This window comes from Xiphias gladius, chromosome 2 (assembly GCF_016859285.1).
Source record: "Xiphias gladius isolate SHS-SW01 ecotype Sanya breed wild chromosome 2, ASM1685928v1, whole genome shotgun sequence".
In the NCBI taxonomy this organism is placed as follows: Eukaryota; Metazoa; Chordata; class Actinopteri; order Istiophoriformes; family Xiphiidae; genus Xiphias; species Xiphias gladius.
In genome coordinates this window covers 14,608,094-14,625,830 of record NC_053401.1, presented here as the reverse complement: position 1 = coordinate 14,625,830, position 17,737 = coordinate 14,608,094, and the positions used below count along the sequence as shown (strand labels likewise).

The 17,737-nt window shown below is 39.6% G+C and overlaps 1 protein-coding gene across 5 annotated transcripts in view; it reads left to right on the top strand.

The window, feature by feature from the left end:
* Positions 1-16,044, top strand: part of celsr1a (cadherin EGF LAG seven-pass G-type receptor 1a) — a 103,358-nt gene extending 87,314 nt beyond the window's left edge. For 2 of the 5 annotated variants that reach the window (XM_040149064.1, XM_040149055.1), the window contains exons 20-36: positions 121-304; positions 400-543; positions 655-835; positions 1,532-1,699; positions 1,874-2,000; positions 2,113-2,313; positions 7,023-7,197; positions 8,224-8,336; positions 8,683-8,762; positions 8,925-9,051; positions 9,217-9,342; positions 9,571-9,707; positions 11,929-12,029; positions 12,107-12,250; positions 12,821-13,090; positions 13,185-13,563; positions 14,216-16,044. In XM_040149064.1, the coding sequence (XP_040004998.1) occupies positions 121-304; positions 400-543; positions 655-835; positions 1,532-1,699; positions 1,874-2,000; positions 2,113-2,313; positions 7,023-7,197; positions 8,224-8,336; positions 8,683-8,762; positions 8,925-9,051; positions 9,217-9,342; positions 9,571-9,707; positions 11,929-12,029; positions 12,107-12,250; positions 12,821-13,090; positions 13,185-13,563; positions 14,216-14,240 (2,682 nt within the window). In that variant the 3' untranslated portion in view covers positions 14,241-16,044. Of the gene's footprint in view, positions 1-120; positions 305-399; positions 544-651; positions 836-1,531; positions 1,700-1,873; positions 2,001-2,112; positions 2,314-7,022; positions 7,198-8,223; positions 8,337-8,682; positions 8,763-8,924; positions 9,052-9,216; positions 9,343-9,570; positions 9,708-11,928; positions 12,030-12,106; positions 12,251-12,820; positions 13,091-13,184; positions 13,568-14,215 lie in introns of those variants that run through there. The other 3 variants (XM_040149081.1, XM_040149049.1, XM_040149073.1) reach the window with 3 other exon arrangements.
* The last annotated feature ends 1,693 nt before the right edge of the window (positions 16,045-17,737 follow it).

The following is a 17,737-nucleotide window of genomic DNA, read 5'->3' as shown; positions in this document are numbered from 1 at the left end:
TCTAGTTATCTAATTTCCACCTTTGCTTCATTATCTTCTAATCTAATCTCTTTGATATTAATGTGATCTTCATAATACAACATTAAATCTTCATTCATGTAATTTTTTTATTTTGTCCAGAATTTGGTGCGAGCAGGCAGTGCCATACTGGATCCTAATACCAAGGAGCACTGGGAGCAGATCCAGAGGACAGAGGGTGGCACAGCACACCTGCTCCGCAACTTTGAGGACTACGCCAACACACTGGCACAGAACGTCAGGAAAACTTACCTGAAACCCTTCACCATCGTTACTGACAACATGAGTGAGTTGAAGAATAGGAAACATTCTGTATAAAACCAGTACACATTATTACACATCAAATCATTGTCATGATTCTCCTCTTTGCCTGTCTTCTAGTTCTAACTGTGGACTACCTGGACGTGTCGGACCCGGAAAAGGCGAAATTCCCTCGGTTCCAGGATATCCAGGAGGCCTATCCCAAAGAGCTTGGATCTTCCATCCACTTCCCCCGGTTTAACCTCCGCACTCAGGGCCACAGAGGTAGTATCAGACGACGCTAGTTTAAAATGTGTATTAAAAATGCCCTAGGCAGAAACTGCAGTCCTAGTCAGTCAATTTATCTATCCATCTTTTTTCCTCCTAACACAGCAGAGCCCACTCCAGCCCCTCCAACTCAGACCGATCTCCATCAGGAGGAGGAGCAGACAGTGTCTGATAGGAGACGCCGACACCTTGAGCCAGCCAACCCTCTGCCAGTTGCCGTGGTGATTGTATATAAATCACTGGGAAAACTGCTCCCAGAAAGATATGATCCTGATCGCAGGAGTCTGAGGTAGACTATTGACATCTGTGAAGTAAAAAGCGATCCAGTGCAAATATGCTTAATTTCAGGCGATAGGATAACAAAGTTCAGGCCTATGCACCATTATGTGTTTACATACATACTGTTGTCAGACACTGAACGCAAGGGAGTGCAGACCAACGTTCTCACATCCTTTTCTAGGATTAAATTATGATGTGTTATCCAGTCAAACAGTTGCAAGCAAGGCCTCAAAGAATGAAGAATGATAATTAACAGGGAAATAAGAGATCCACACCCTATCTGAACACTAAAAACTCTACTGTGTGTACAAGTGTGTACATAATTCACAATATTCTGTAAACTTTGGAAGGAAACCTATGTCACATGAAAATATTTAATCTTTAATGTTATTACATGTCATAATATTTACTATAGGTGTGTTTGAAAGAACCCCCTTATCACTGCCTGCATATGCCCATATGATACTATGCAGTTATTCAGGAGTCAGGGGGTGTATTCATGCTGTATGTAACAGGAAAGAAAACTACCACAAATATGTTTCCAAGATAACAATAGGAAGTTAACAAACGGATAAGAGAGAATATGTCCACATGTAAACAACTTTTGGGTCTTGGTATAGTCTGATTTCAGTATGACCTCCTGCAATTTGATTTATAAAAAGCATACTCGCTTTAGGTCATACTTGAGGTTTTCTTGTCTTTCCAGGCTCCCCAACCGTCCGGTGATCAACACAGCCATAGTGAGCGCAACAGTTCACAGCGAGGGCCCGCCTCTCCCTCCCATATTAGACCCCCCCATCACCTTGGAGTACACCTTGTTGGAAACAGAGGAGAGGACCAAGCCTGTATGCGTCTTTTGGAACCACTCCATCGCGTGAGTTGGACTTTACACACATATATGTTTGCACACCCCAGAGTTTTCAGTAACTCAGAGATTAACTTTTGCAGATGAAAATGCAGACGTTGTTTTTTCTTAGTGTTCTGCTGTGAATTTCTACATCACTGTTGACTGTTTTGTGTGTTTGTATGTGTGCATTGGTGTTTTTAGGATTGGAGGGACAGGTGGCTGGTCTTCTAAAGGCTGCGAGGTGCTGAATAGAAACAACAGCCACATAAGCTGTCAGTGTAATCACTTGACCAGCTTTGCTGTGCTGATGGATATCTCCAAGAGAGAGGTACTTCCTTTTGTCATTCCAGCTTCATTTAAAACAGCCAAGTAAGCTTGCTTTATACTATTAGTTGCCTTTGTAATGACTTCTGATTTGATGTCTGAATCGCTCTCCACAGCACGGTGATGTTCTCCCCCTGAAAATCGTCACTTACACCTCAGTGTCGGTCTCCCTTATCCTTCTCCTCCTCACCTTCATCTTACTGTGCCTCTTACGCCGGCTCCACTCCAACCTCCACGCCATCCATAGGAACCTGGTGGCAGCGCTCTTCTTCTCTGAACTTGTCTTCCTGCTCGGAATCAACCAGACTGACAACCCGGTGAGTGTATTGTTTGCCCACAGAAAATACGGTATATATACAATGGAGACATCTGGCTGTGCATCTGCAGCATATTGTCATTGTCTAAGGCAGTGGTTCCCAACCTTATTTGTCAGATGTACCCCCACAATACCTGTCAAGTACCCGATCACCAGTGCCACCCATCACGGTTCAAATCTGTTCTTTTATACTGATTTTAAATTGGATGTCATTTAACACTATTAATTATATCAAAGTAGATATTTTTACAGTAATTTTTTCAAAGAATTGAACTGTCTGCTTAAGTGTTTTTTTTCTAGTTTGTAATTGTACTTCTACCACTTGGAGTGGCAGAAGCTGGACATTTCAAATATTATCCTTCCATTACTTTTAGCTATCTATTTCAGCTGTTTATTGAATATATTCAGCTATTTTACCATTTCAGCTTTTTTAGTTTTAGCTAAATGTCATTCATTACTTGCAGTTAAGTATTTCAACCATTTACCTTTTACGGTACTTTTAGCTAACTATTTGAAATGTTTATCCATTACTATTAGCTAACCATTTCAACTGTTTACGTTTAGCTTACTATTTCAACCATTTATCAGTTACTTTTAGCTAACTGTTTAGACCTCTTTGCTTGCTTGCTAACTAGTTTTCAGGTACTCTCAATTTCAACATATAGCGTTCAAGTGTTACAGGTGACTCTAATCAAATCATAATTTCTGGGGTTTTTTTTATAATTAGCTGAGTTACTCTACAATCTTTCCAAGTACCTCCTGACACTCAGTTACTTCTGCTGTACTACTGGTTGGGTATCACTGTTTTAGGGATTTTACAGCAGTTAAAGGTGTTGTTTGCTGATGTTAAACAAACTCTGAAAACTTGCTCTGCTTCTGACATTTGGGTACAGTGTAACTGCTTCTGACATTTGGGTACTTGGCTGTAACCTTAGCCAAGAAGAGAAATTTTGTCCCGTCTCTAGTGTAAAATGACCTGTTCTGGATTATGCATAAATCAAGAGAAAAGGGTGACATATAGTTAGATACAAGATAAGAAGAATGACATCCTAGGGATTTAGATGGAAACAACACAGACTGCAAATACATATGATACAGACATACACCAGTTAGTACTTTTCCTATGCTTGTGGCATGGTGGGACTTGAGTTGGGATAAAGATGTCTCGCTCTGGTGTTTAGTTTATTACAAAGCTGGCCAGGCATCCTACAATAATTTGTTTGGCCTGCAGGCAGCCATCTAATGGCGTGTCGACAGGGGCTTTACCAGGCCTAATGGGCCAAGGCTTACCTGTGAGTCTGACTTTATTTGACAGATTATGTCTTGATGCTCAGCTAAACACTGTAATACTTAGGAATGTGCTGGTTGCCAAAGCCCTCTCTAAATATGACCTACTATAAGTTTTATTGTACTGAATTGAGAGTCCCGTCTAAATGTAACTTTGTTACTGTAAACCTATAAAATTAAAGAGGTGTAGGGTATATGCTTAGATAGTATAGAGTCTGAAGTCTGTCTAATGAGCTAATTATGTTAAGTTCATAATGTAGTTTGGAGTTAGGTTGGGCACAGTAATGACCAGATACATGCATGTGCACACGCACACATTTAGACATACAGAAAAGGATCAAAAGGTGTGGTAATTCTTTGAAGTCTGCTGACACACACATTCGGAGACACACACATGCACACACAAACACACCTCCGTACGCCAGTAGTGGAGACATGCTGTGACTGGTACCTGCCTCCAGAAGCAGGCCTCAGGGTGGTAGCCTTGGCAAAGGTTTCCCAAAACAACTTCTTAGTTTTCACTTGATAAATCTCTGGCATGTCTGTGGTACAGCAAACATCATTAATCTGTTATTTGACGGGTAATCCTGCTTATTTTTTAATGTAATGAGGTTTGGAAAGCAGAGATTCTTGATAGGTCTTCGGGAGACATCAGGACAGATTTAAACAGCTGACAAAAAACAAGCAGTGTTAAGTTCTAAACTTAAAATTTTTGAAAATGTTACGAGTAGATTTGTAAATCTGATAGTGATGTCGATGCCACATTAGCTAGTGGAACATCATTATTGTGTCATTCATCTTAATTTATCAGATTTTCTTCTTTGCAAGCACTTTGTTTGACGCTTAGTGAGACCCTTAGTCTTCCTTAGCAATCTGTCCAGGTTCAAGTCTTCAAAGTAAGACATGTTCAGAATAAGACTAATGTTTGTGGAACGGCAGTCACTGCTGCCATAAGTGACAATTATTTGATAATAGTAAATGCTAAAGCATAGTGTACTAACAGTAGCAAAAGTGAAGAATAGTCACAAAATCAGAAAACTTTTAAAATTTAACAACCAAAAGCTACCGGTCATACCAGACCAAGTAGGGTCAACAGGAAAACACCTGACTGTGTCAAGGTATTGCAAATGAATTCCACTTTTAATTTGTTAAAGGAAGAATGTTATTTATTCTGTCAAAAGTTACACAGTCTCACTTTAAAATGAATGTGTCTACTTTGACTAGTCTGGCTAAACCAGATGTCTACAGTCTTTTGCAAAGACCTCACAAGATCATCAGGTTCAACTGTCACTCCTGTAACACCGTGGTAACTGCCAGCCCCCAGCCATCAACCAGATGTAAATTTTGGCTCTGACCATCACAGTGGAAATATCCAAGATTAAAGTAAAATCAGTTCAGGTTGTACAACCTTATATCACATATGATCTTTCGTTGGACTTTACATGTTACTACAGCAATGTTTTTTGCTTTATTTATGACTAGGTCACATCTTCAAGAGACGTAAGATCACCCATATAGCTCAGGTTTGGGACACAAAGATCACATACATCTAGCCAGGATTCAGATTCTTCCAGAAAGAAGAAAGGAAGGAAGAAAGAAGTAGTAACAATAATAATAAAAAAAAAACAAGGAAAAATATCTATTAAATTGAGATATTAGGTTGTCAGATGACGAGTACAAACTCATGTGCACTGCATAAAATGTCAGCATCCCCCTCCACATTTGGATAAATCTACAAGTCTAACTATAAAGTAAAATGTTCTGCATATGAAAGCAAAGGTGCTCTCTAAGGTTAATTACAACAGTTTCTGACCAATCAGATGTTATTATCTGACCTACAGTAATAATCAGATTTGACTGCACTTGATTCAATAATTAGTGACCAAGTCAAACAACCAAACCAGTATAAAAGAATGGAAGCATGTAAGTTTACTGGTTCCAGATAAGTCGTGGGAGTCTTCTCTTTTTTCTTGTAGAAATGTTCTGACTCGCAGTGTTTTGACTGGGATGAGGGGGACTTACACACTGACTAACCACATGCTGCGTTATCAGCACCTGTATGAATTTTTGTTGAGTGCAAAAGCCAAGTCTTCAGGGATTTTTAAAAAGAGAAAGAGAGAGTTTAATTTGTATTTGTTTTTTCCATCTCTGAATTCATAAGTCCGTTTTTGTTTTGTGTGCATATCCTCCAACTGTGAACTGTGGAATGCTGTCAGTGTGTGCCCAGGGCCATCTGCAAGATGATTTATAACCCTGTCAAGGTAGTCTCTCTCGCTGCCTCTGATCTCCACAGCAATACACAGTATTACTACAATATAGTATATCAACTGCTGGGACATTCCCTGACACACTGCATTCCTCTGTTACAGCAACAGACTTGGAAAGGGGGAGGAAAATTATGTATAGGATAGTGGGTAGGGTGAATCACTACTGCACTGCATAAATTGGTTTGTCAAGAAAAAGTTTGAGATATACTGCCATTAGGGCTGAAAATATTGATTATTTTCATTATCGATTATTCTGTTAATTACTTTTTTGACAAATTGATTAGTTATTTAGTCTATAAAATGCTAGAAAAATGCCCTTCACAGTTTACCGTGTCCTTCAAGGTGCTATATTTTCATTTTTGCTATGACTACATAGCCAACATTAGCATTAACAGCTGTTTACTTACCAGTCTAAAAGAAACGAGTTCAGCATAAAATTTTCTTCCTTTACTCGCCAAGAGCTGTTTCCAGCAGTGGAAAGCAACATCAATGTTAACTCTTGTTTTGTTTCTGTTTCTGTCACTTCTCTTCTACTGAGGTCAGCATGATAACCAGCTAGTCCAGGCCTATCCTGTCTCGTAATACCACTTTGCGATACTGAGTCTGTCTAGTGAGTCTAGTGAGAACTGTAGCATCCAGTCTGCCCTCAGCCCAGCATGAGAAGATGAAGAAGTAGTGCTGCTCAGAGGACGTATTCTAACCTCTTGTCTTGTAATTGCAACAATGACTGAAGCTCTTGTTAATCAACCACAACCACCACACGCAAGAAAACATGTTTGGCTGCAAAAAAAACTTGCATATAGCCCCTTTAATTCTCACATTTAAGAGGCTGAGAACCTGACAGGGGGGGTTGTAATACATAACTTAAATGATTATATAGTTAAATATTATACAGTTATTAAAATATTGCCATGTTTTTAATTAATAGAAAGGTACATGTAGGATGGACATTGCATGGCTAGATGGATTTACTGAGTGTTGAACTAAGTAACTTATTGTAGAGAAAAGTTAGGTAGTAGCAGGGTTGACGAAAAGACAAAAGTGGTTAAAAAACAAAGCTGCTTTTTTGAAATGCTTATCTGGACTCCGACAAAATATAGACACAAGCTTACAGATTTCTGTCTCTTTTTCCCCTCTTCATCTTATCTCCCTCCAGTTTGTGTGTACAGTAATAGCCATCCTCCTCCATTACTTCTACATGTGCACCTTTGCCTGGATGTTTGTGGAGGGGCTGCATATCTACCGTATGCTGACTGAGCTGCGCAACATCAACCACGGACACATGAGGTTCTACTACGCCATTGGCTGGGGCATACCGGCTATAATCACTGGTGAGACGCACACACCCATATACACACTCATACACACTCATACAAGCTCAGAAACTGGGCAATTGAAGATAGCAGATTGTCAGGGAGATTCGTGCTGCAACTTGTCTCTTCTGAAGAGGCTATGATCTTCGTGGGAAAATTATTGAACAAGAGACAGAGAGAAAAATAAAGGGGGAGACACATTTATCCTGCCTTGATTTGGATAGCCACAATATGTTAAAATAAGACAAAAGTGGCATGAATTTCATTATTTTTTTGCTATTTCTAATATTGAGAACAAAACATTTAGTTGAACTGGAGATTGTGTGTGTTGCAGAAAAGTTTACCTTGACAGGCCACAAAAAAAAAACTGTTGTTTTTTTTAAACCATTTTATTGTCTCTCTTCATAAAAATCCAGCATTAAATTGAAATCATCAACTGATATCTGAAATTAGTCCCCCCTCTTTAAGTCTGTCATCCACTACATATTTTACTTTTATAACCCTTTTGATTAATGTAATGGATTAAATTCTTTGTGACGGTATGACATGCTTTGGCAGTATTGGATACCGGCAGAGCTTACTTGATTGGAATTTGGATTGAGAAACAATGTGAGTGAGAATTATAGAGTTACAGACTAAAGCATACAGAGATCCAAAGGAGACAAATTTACATATGACAGTAGTAAGTGACTAAGATGATAGCGGGAAAATTGGAATAGAAAGAAAAATTGGGGAATATACAGAAATTGTCACCTCTTGTTACTTAATGCAGATAGTAGAGAGTTTCTTTGAAGTTTTTAAAACTATCTGGGTCTCTGCTTGCTTTGTGGCACTCCCTCAAAAACTGCAAGGGAGGAATAGAGGTGTGACAAGGGAAGGAGAACCAGGGAGGAAAAAGAGTGAAAATGAGGAAAGAAAAAGAAGTCATAAAAAGCCTAAGAAAAATACTATTATGATCTATTGACTTTTTGGTTGAGAAAATTGTAATGCTGTTATATTTAATATATTTTGTATATGTGTGTGTGTGTGTGTGTGTGTGTATAGGTCTGGCAGTAGGTCTTGACCCTCAGGGATATGGGAACCCAGATTTCTGTTGGCTTTCTGTCCATGACACACTCATCTGGAGCTTCGCAGGGCCCATATTTGTAGTCGTCCTGGTATGTGCATGAATTAAATTAGTCCACAGACAGCTGGTTCTTCAGACATTTGCAGCTAAAACACACTGCAAATTTTCAAAGCATCAACTGTCACTGACTCATTTGAAATGGGATATGATGTGAAATGCATCTGTAGTGCAGGGATGTGGCTGAAAAATCATGGTCCACAGTTTGGTACATTTCAGCCACATACTGTATGTCATGCAGAGTTTATCATACCCATAAGTTAAAAGTGGCGCCATACATTTCATGAAATATACAATCGCAAATAAATAAAACTGTCCATATCAAAGTAAAACTAAATTAAACAAACTAACTTTCTCCCTCTTTCACCTTCTCTGTGTAGGTGAACATAGTGATCTTTATCCTTGCTGTGAAGGCTTCCTGTGGTCGCAGGCAGAAAGTTGTGGAGAAGTCAGGAGCTATGTAAGTTTGACTGTCACATTAGCAGTTCCACATCTAGCACAACATTCAAACATTAATCTAACTTTGGCATTTCCATTTTGGAAAGAGCAACAGAATCTTACATATTAATCAGCACTGATCAAGTGAGTGTATCTGATCATCTGTGTGTATTTCACCCCTCAGTCCTGCACTTCGAATGGCCTTCCTCCTGTTGCTACTCATCAGCGGCACCTGGCTGCTTGGTCTAATGGCAGTCAACAGCGACGTAATGACTTTCCACTACCTCTTCGCTGTCTTCAGTTGTTTGCAGGTAACACAGGGTTTATGTTTAACCTCTAAGACCTCTCAATACAGAATCTGCACACAATTATTTTATTAAGATCTAAGAGCTATCTGATTAGGTTTAAGAATTAGGGTTTAAGACTTACTCCACTATTATAATACATCTACATTATCTCTTTTGCTTTCTTCACAGGGAACTTTCATCTTCTTCTGCCATGTGGTCTTCAACAAAGAGGTGAGGAAGAACCTCAAGAATGTATTCACAGGAAAGAAGAGCATACCAGATGAGTCCAGCACCACAAGGGCATCTTTACTCACAGTGCGTGAAGAGACACACACATATATATCCTCACATGTAATTCATATTACACAATATTGTGTCTGTTTTTTTCTACTTTCTTTTTAAGGTAACATGTTCTTTGGCCTCATAGTCTTTGTAAAATGTAACTTTAAGTGTAATGATTGTAATTGCATTTTTATTTTCAATGTTTATCATGCTACTTGTTTAAAAAAGCTAAAAACCTAAAATTTATCCCTTCATTCTCAGCGTTCTCTCAACTGCAACAACACATACACAGAAGACGGCCCATTGTACCGCTCAGGCATCGGAGAGTCCACCGTTTCCCTGGACAGTACGCTCAGGTCAGCTAAGAGCCGCAGCAACTACTTGGCTTACACACTCAGGTAAAACATGCTCACTGACTGCATGGCTGCTTTTATTACACTGCTGCATGAAAAGAGTTTATATGTCTATGCATGTGTGTGTCTGTGTGTCTGGCCCAGTTTCTTTGAACATTTTCTCTCTCTTGTCTTTCTTTGTCATCCCCCCAAGCATGTCTGCTGATGCATCAAATGTCTCACACATACTAACACACCCCAAGCCCCTAATTTACACACACACACACACACACACACACACACACACACACACACACACACACACACACACACACACACACACACACACACACACACACACACACACACACACACACACACACACACACACACACACACATTTTACAGTCACACCCTGTCATCCTGTCCTTATTCTAAGCCTTATCCAAAGCTGGGAGTAAATTAAGTTGCTGTGTTTCTCTACATTTTGAGGGTATTGCTTTCTTTGCTTCCATATATGAATGCTGCCACATGATGGCACCTGCATTATGCAGTAATTCTGCTTGCATGAAAGACCGATCTAAGATTTGCCAGTGCATGGCGCATGGCCTTGTTGCAAAACCCCACACAGACAGGAACTTACCGACTCTCACAGACACCCAGGCAAAAGTGCACAATACCTACAGTAGATCCATCCACACTATTCATCCATACTGTTGTTGTGTGTTGTATGAGAGAGATTAAACTGCTAACTTTGTTCATGTGAAGTTTGATTTGATACAATTTGTTGTTGAAGTGTACGTTTCGTGATATGAGGACTAAAGAATGCATGCAAGAATGGTAAAACAATACATCAAAATCATATATGTAATGCAGTTAAGTCTGACAGTGTTACTTTGGAAATTTGTGTCATTTATTATAAAATATATCTATCTTTTACCATATGTAACTAACAGCTTTTAGGGAAATATAAGTGATATTGCCAAAAATCTATCTAGATTTTTTTTTAGCATGTGTAAATCTTCATTCTTTTCTTACTTTCTTAGTTATGATTAATTAATAATAATGGAGCACTTGAGCAACAGAACAAGTGTAATCCTGATTAACCTCTAACCTGTCATTTTGATATATCTCCACTGAGGATAGAGACACTGCTCATCTCAGGCTAATCTCACCTGTGTGTCTTGTACAGCTGTGTGTTTTCAGAGTATCACAGGGATGTTTTCATTGCAGTGGAGTGGTCTTACATATACCTGTTTTTTTTTAAAGAGTTTAAAAGAATCAAGGTTAGGTCTGACTGTATGCCTCGACTCATAAAGCTGTCATCTCAGTAATGTGAACACTAGGGTCAATGACAGCATAAACGCAAGGGGGGAGCAGTGTGGTGTGCTGCCTTTGTGAGAGCGAAAAAAGTAAGAGCAAGGGAATAGAAGAGAAATAGGAGGAGACAGGAGAGAGATGGGGAAAAAGAGAGAAAGAGAAGGTCGGTAGACTTTGGAAATGAGGGGGATGAGACTGTGCCTGTTGGAAGTGGGAATCTAATACAGACATACATATACCTCTTCTCTGCAGCTGTTGGCATGTTGTCAGCTGCCTCCAGAGGCTTCTCTTAGATCAGCTATCAGACAGGTCAGAGACTCCACTAGCATTTTTGCCCTCCAGCCAGCATCTCAATCCAACCTGGAATAAACAGCTGCAGGTTGAGAGGAGAGGAGAGGAGAGGAGAGGAGAGAAATGATTGAGCAGCTTCATCCACTTATTTTGTAATCAATGATGCATCAAATTAGGAAAGTGTAATATAAATTACAAAAGCTGCTCCGATTTTCTTACTATCAGCTTTTTGTATGCTTTACTGACACTCAAAAATTTGTGTTTAATTAAAATATTTATACCATAAATAGATTAAAACAGATAATGATGCAGTTAACGTTAAGTCTTGAATTACCCTCCATTTATCCATCAGTGGTAGATGATTTTTCTGTTGATGACCAAGCAGCCAGTTCATTGACTTTAACCTGATGCAAGCATACCTCAACCACATGTAATTGTTTGTTCTTGTCTTTGTTGAAGCCATCTACAGGGGCAAATGTTTTGTAATGAAAGATGTCTGATTGTACATAAATTGTCTCAATCCTCAAGTTTGGGCTTGAATTAATTTCCAGCGACGCTGTACTTGCCCTCTCTGTATCCTCTTAATCTCCACCTCTGCTTTTCCACACCTATCTCTCTCTTGCTTCCCTGTCCTTCTCTCCCTTCCTCCCCGCTGTATATGTCTTTATCTATGCAGGGAGGAGTCTGGTCAGAAGCCCAGTGTCTCTTCAGGAACAGCTAAAGGACACACAGATCTAGATGGACCTCTGTTCCACAGAAACGGCACCAAGGGAGATGGTGAGTTTACTTTAGTTTTTAATGTGTCAGTATTAGGTGAAAGTTTCTTAACTAACTTCCCTCCTTGCTACCATCAGACTCTGACTCAGACAGTGAGCTGTCAGTGGATGAACACAGCTCCTCCTACGCCTCCTCCCACTCCTCCGACAGCGAGGACGATGACATTGATGTCAAGCCAAAGTGGAACAACGAGAGACAGCCAGTTCACAGCACGCCTAAAGGTATATGTGTGGTATATGAGCCCTAAAATGAAGCATAATCAGAGCTGGTTTGTACATAATTAAATTTAGTTGAGTACTGTACCTAAGCACAAATTTGAGACACTTAAGTTTTTCCATTATATGCTACCTTATACTTCTGTCCCTGCAAAGAAAAATTGCATATTTTTTACTCCACTACTTTAATTTGACAGCCATATTTACTTTTCTGATGAACTTTTACATATACATTTCTCTAATAATACATATGGACTTTTACTTTACCCTTTTTTTTTTTTGCTTTACTGTATGTTTTACTTCTAATGAAGCATTTTAGCAGTTTGGTAGCCTAACTTTTCCTTAAGTAAAATATCTGAATACTTCATACACCATTGCTCATAATGTGCCAGCACTGCCAGTTATTAGATATAGAGGTCCCAATGGCAAATATATAAAATTTTAAAATAATTAGGCATCAGGGTGGCAATGAGGCATTTTGGGAGAGGCAAAACAAAATTGGACTATCTGAGTCTATCTGAGTGGAATTTTGTTTTATTATTGCCACTTCAAATATGTCTTGTTCCCTCCTATCAGTGGATTCATTGCCCAATCACATGAAGCCTTACTGGCCAACAGAGGCCACCACAGCCAGTGACAGTGAGGATCCCGGCGGGGCAGAGAGGCTGAGGGTGGAGACCAAGGTGAATGTGGAGCTGCACCCGGAAAATAAGCTCAACCATATTGGAGAAAGAGAAAGGGAGTCACTCCAGGAGAGAGACAAACAGACACCTAGTAATGTTAAAGACACAGTGCCCCCTAGCCAGCCCAGCAGCAACAGCAACCATCAACCAGAGCAGAGAAAAGGTAAGAGAAGAGAAGAGAATTAAAATAAATGAAATTAAATGAATGAATTAATATTATTTGATATACACTGGAATTAACTGTTTGTCCAACTCAGGTATCTTAAAGAACAAAATAAGCTACCCTCCTCCGCTGACCGACAAGAACATGAAGAACCGTCTGAGGGAGAAGTTGAGCGACTACAACCCCCCCACCATTTCCTCCCCTCCCCCCAACAACAACAACACCGCCTCTTCCCTGCCTCCTTCCTCTGTCAACATCATGACCCCTTCATCCCGGCCGCCGTCACTAGCCTCCAACGACGGTGGTCGCCCCGGCAACCATGACAACAGCTCCTTCATCAAGCCCCCCATCGCCCCGCGGCCGCAGATTCCTGTCGGGGCTCAACCGGCGGGCATCTACCGGGAAACCAACGGGGGAGTGGCCATGCACTTGAAGTCAGGGACCGTCAATGGAGGCAACGAGTCTGACTCAGAGTAAGTAGTCTTGCTGGCACGCTGCCATATAACACTGATGGTGGTTTTATTATTCTCCATTATTCTTTGTCCTAATAAAAACACAAATAATAATCAAACTAAACTGATATTACAAATGAATGAATGATGCATCATCCTGTCGTTTTATCATGTAATTTGAATCACTTTTAAAAAGGGATTCAAATTCAATCAGTTACAGTTTGGAAAACCTTGCGAGCAACCATACAACAAAATAATGTGTATTGGTTGACCATCACGTCAACTGATGCAACAATGCATGTATCAGACTAGCATCCATAGATAGGGGAATACTTTGACTTTTTGAGAAACATGCTTATTTGTTTTCTTGCTGAGAATTAGACGAGAAGATTAATACCACTTCCATATCTGTACGCTAAATATAAGCATGGTTTAGCTTCATGTTTTGCATACAGGCATGAAAGTGGTCTCAGTCTTCTTATCTAACTCTAGGCTAGAAAGTGAACAAGCGTATCAATAAAATGTCAAACTATTCCTTTGACTATAGTATGAATTAAGATGAATGCATTCATTTTTACATTGCATGTTTCCATCTCTCTTCTTGCACCCTTCCTCTCTACATTAACCCCCCTGACCCTCTACTTTCCCTCTCTCCATTTTCTTCTGCTAACAGTGGCAGTAACGAGACTTCGATCTGACCCAGACCAGCCTGCCTTTGTGAGAGGAGGAGTGAGCAGAGAAACTGCTGGGGGAGGAGAGCCAAGAGTGAGGGGAATAAAATAACAGAAAAAAAGAGATGGAGGGGTACTTAAGATTGGGTTAGATGGGGAAAAAAGTTGTTCCTCATGCCTGATCTGTCGATCCATCCCTCCTCCCATGTTCCCCCTCTCTATGGAGAGCAGTATTAATTGCAGACTTTAAGACTGCCTGAGACAGGCAAATAAGCAGAGATAATGAAAAGATGTGAGAAATAATAAAGGGAATGCCATGTTGGAACTGAACCAAGAGAGGATGAAATGGAGCCATGTGTGCCAAAACCACTAAATGGGGACGGAAAGTCAGAAGATGAAGAATGCCCCCAGAATGTATTGCAAGCCCCAAAATGAGCATTGTGGACACAAAAGGGGTCTGTGAGGGGTCATTATGTTGCTTTCCCCATCAGTGGGTAAAGTTAGAAAAGCAGGACATTCTTTCGTATAGCTTCTTTGTCATGGAGAAAGGCAGATGTATCATCACTGTGCATGAACCCATACATGCTGGTACAGTCTCATTTGTAGTCCAAAAGGATTTTGAGGACTCCAACCCCCTCAAAGTGTCAGACATAAACCTGACACAACCTATTCTCACTGAATTTTGGACACCAACTCTTTGATACTGAATGACGCTTTAACACACCAAGTGCTCTTTTCTTCTTTTTTTTTGTTTTTACTCAAAGAAAGGCTTACCCAGCCTGTCGATGCAGTGCATTTAGGCATTTAGAGTGTAATTAATGTGTAGATAAAAGGTGAAAAAGAAATGATCTATTTTGTATTTCAGCTGTAACAAGGACAAGTTTCTAAACTTAAAATCATTTGCCTGTGTTACCTTGGGAACACTTTCCTGTTGTGAAAATCCCTTCATATACTGGTGTAAAGGACTGAGTATAATAATCTGTGTGCTCTCATCCTGGATTGAGGCCTTATACATGAACACACACACTCACACACACACATACTGTATAAGCCCGTAATGGGCTTTCAGGTGATGTAACGCTCTCTTTGCCGGCAAATTTTGCTATACAGAAACATACGCACTCATAACAATTGCAAGACGGTTATGTTTTGTGCGTGTGGATGTCCCAAGTACATGCACACACAGTAGGGCCTAAATGAACATTAATTATGTGAAATGGAGGGAAAATTCCCCCTCTGTTGAAAACTCAGTTTTTCAGTTAGAGCACTATTAACCTGAAGCCTTGTTTTCCAGAGTCCACCTTGCCTGTTGGTTCAGTGCAACATATACTCCTGGTTACCAAAGTTATGAAATACAGTAAAGGTGCAGGATAGGGTTGGGGTCAGTTCGCTTTTAACTCAGTTTCATTCCAAAATAGTTAAACAAAAAAAAACATTAAAGTAAAGCACAGAATTAAAAGATGGTTTTCATGTTTTTAGCATTTCCTTAATCTAGAATTGATATAAATTAACCCTTTAATATGAATAAAAAGTATTTTTTCATTGCTGGATTTTTAAAATCTGAATTCAAAGTGAAAATTACACCAGCTCTAATGCATTTTGCCGCTAGTATAAGGCAACTTAAAGTCTGGTTTACCACTCACTGAATGCCCTTGTACCATACATATTGTACACCCCCAGTGTTTTGCCTTCATGCAGTTAATGCTGCCGATAAATGTCCTTGTGTTTTTTACTGATCCGAGACACTGGAAATGTTTTGTAACATAATGTATATTTATTTTTTATGGTTTTAAGACACTGGAAAGAAGATGATTGTGACTGTAAAATTAAAGATTACATGGTGAATTTTTAACTTTTTTGTAGCCTTTTATATGTATTTTGGTTGAAAGGAAGTGTGGCTAACTGAAATTTGTACACTACCGAAAGAAAATCAGGTAACATCAACCTTTTTGGATCCAACAATTGATGAGTAACAAAATTGTTACTCACTTACTTCATAGTTTTAGAGTAGTTGATCACTTGTGGGTAAAGTATAAAAGAGAGGTCTGCTGTCCTTAATGGAAACTGTTGGCAGCCTGGCTGCTATAGAGATGCTTTATCACGTTTTTTTGTGTATTTTTGTCTTTTCAAAAGCTGGATATTTCATTGTGTAAATTTTGCATCAACATAGATCAATGATTCTTCTTTATTAATTAAGGCAAGCCCGATAATTGATAACTGGAGACTTCCGACTGGCTTCCAACTGGCCTCACTTGCAGGATTTCCAGAGAGAGCCAATAAAGACCAATTTCTGTTCAGATGCATTATCCCTGAGTGTGCCTCTGGAAAAGTGTGGATTTTGTTTACTTATCCAACCATATACAAAATGTTCCTATTTATATATACAGTTCAAGTATAGGGAGATTGGATTTACAACAGCCACATTAATTCAAAAATGTAGTTTAAAGACCTGGGAAACCATGTGAGATAGGAACTGACATTGAAACACAATTTTCTGCCAAAAGTAGAACAGTTTTCGTCATTTTACAAGAGATATTTCAGCACTGCATGCTCTTCTCATGCTCTTCTCACTGGTTTGAAGTGGGCAGGGCTCATCTAGAAAAAGGTGATGTCACATACTTCCGTGCACAAATCAGAATTTACCAATATTTGAATCAACATCTGATGACAGATGGTGGGCTTTTTGCCTATGTTGCCAGGCCACTGTCAGTCAAACCTGGACAAAGCACACCCACACACTTCTGAAAAAGCAGATTAACTGAGGTTTTGAGTTCTGGACTTTGAGTTTTTGAAATTTTTTTTTAGTCATGAATATTTCATTTAATCTAGAAAAACTTAATAGCTGAATCCAGGTTTTCAGCGGCTTTAATTCTAATGCTACAGCAGGTAAAGAATAATACTTTGGATAAGAAAGAAGGATGTAGGGACAGATAAATGGACAGAAAGCTGGAAAGAATCCAACAAAGATGACTGAGTTCAAACAGAAGTTCACCCTGAAGGCCTGTGTGTGCTATGGCGATGTTGTCCATACAAGGTAATGTGTAGGGAGAGGAGTCTTTCTGTCTCAGTCTGTCTTGTGCCTAGTGATCAGTGCCGTGCGGACAATCAGACAACTGAGGAAACCTATAGTGTAAGTCAGTACATTGTGGATGCTTGTTAATGGTCGAATGCCTCACTGTCTGTGTATATCAAAGTGGGTGGGAGGTTTTAGGTGTAGGTATATCTGTCTGAGTGACTGTGTTAGTCCTCATAGGACGGTGGTGGCTGCAGGTATTGATAGGTTGCCTCTATTTGATCTGGGCACTTGCTGGGCAAATAGCTAATAAATAATTTGTTTTTGATGCAACATCATTGTGCACACCAACCCTCCAGTGAGTATTCACCAAAGTCCAATTTCACTATTTATTATTTTATTACATTTTTTCCAAAGCTCAGCTCACTTAAAGACCCGGCACTTTGCTCTGCCATTCCAAGGTAAGGCGGCTATATGCGGCCCCTCACTTTAATGTTTGTCTGCAGGAATG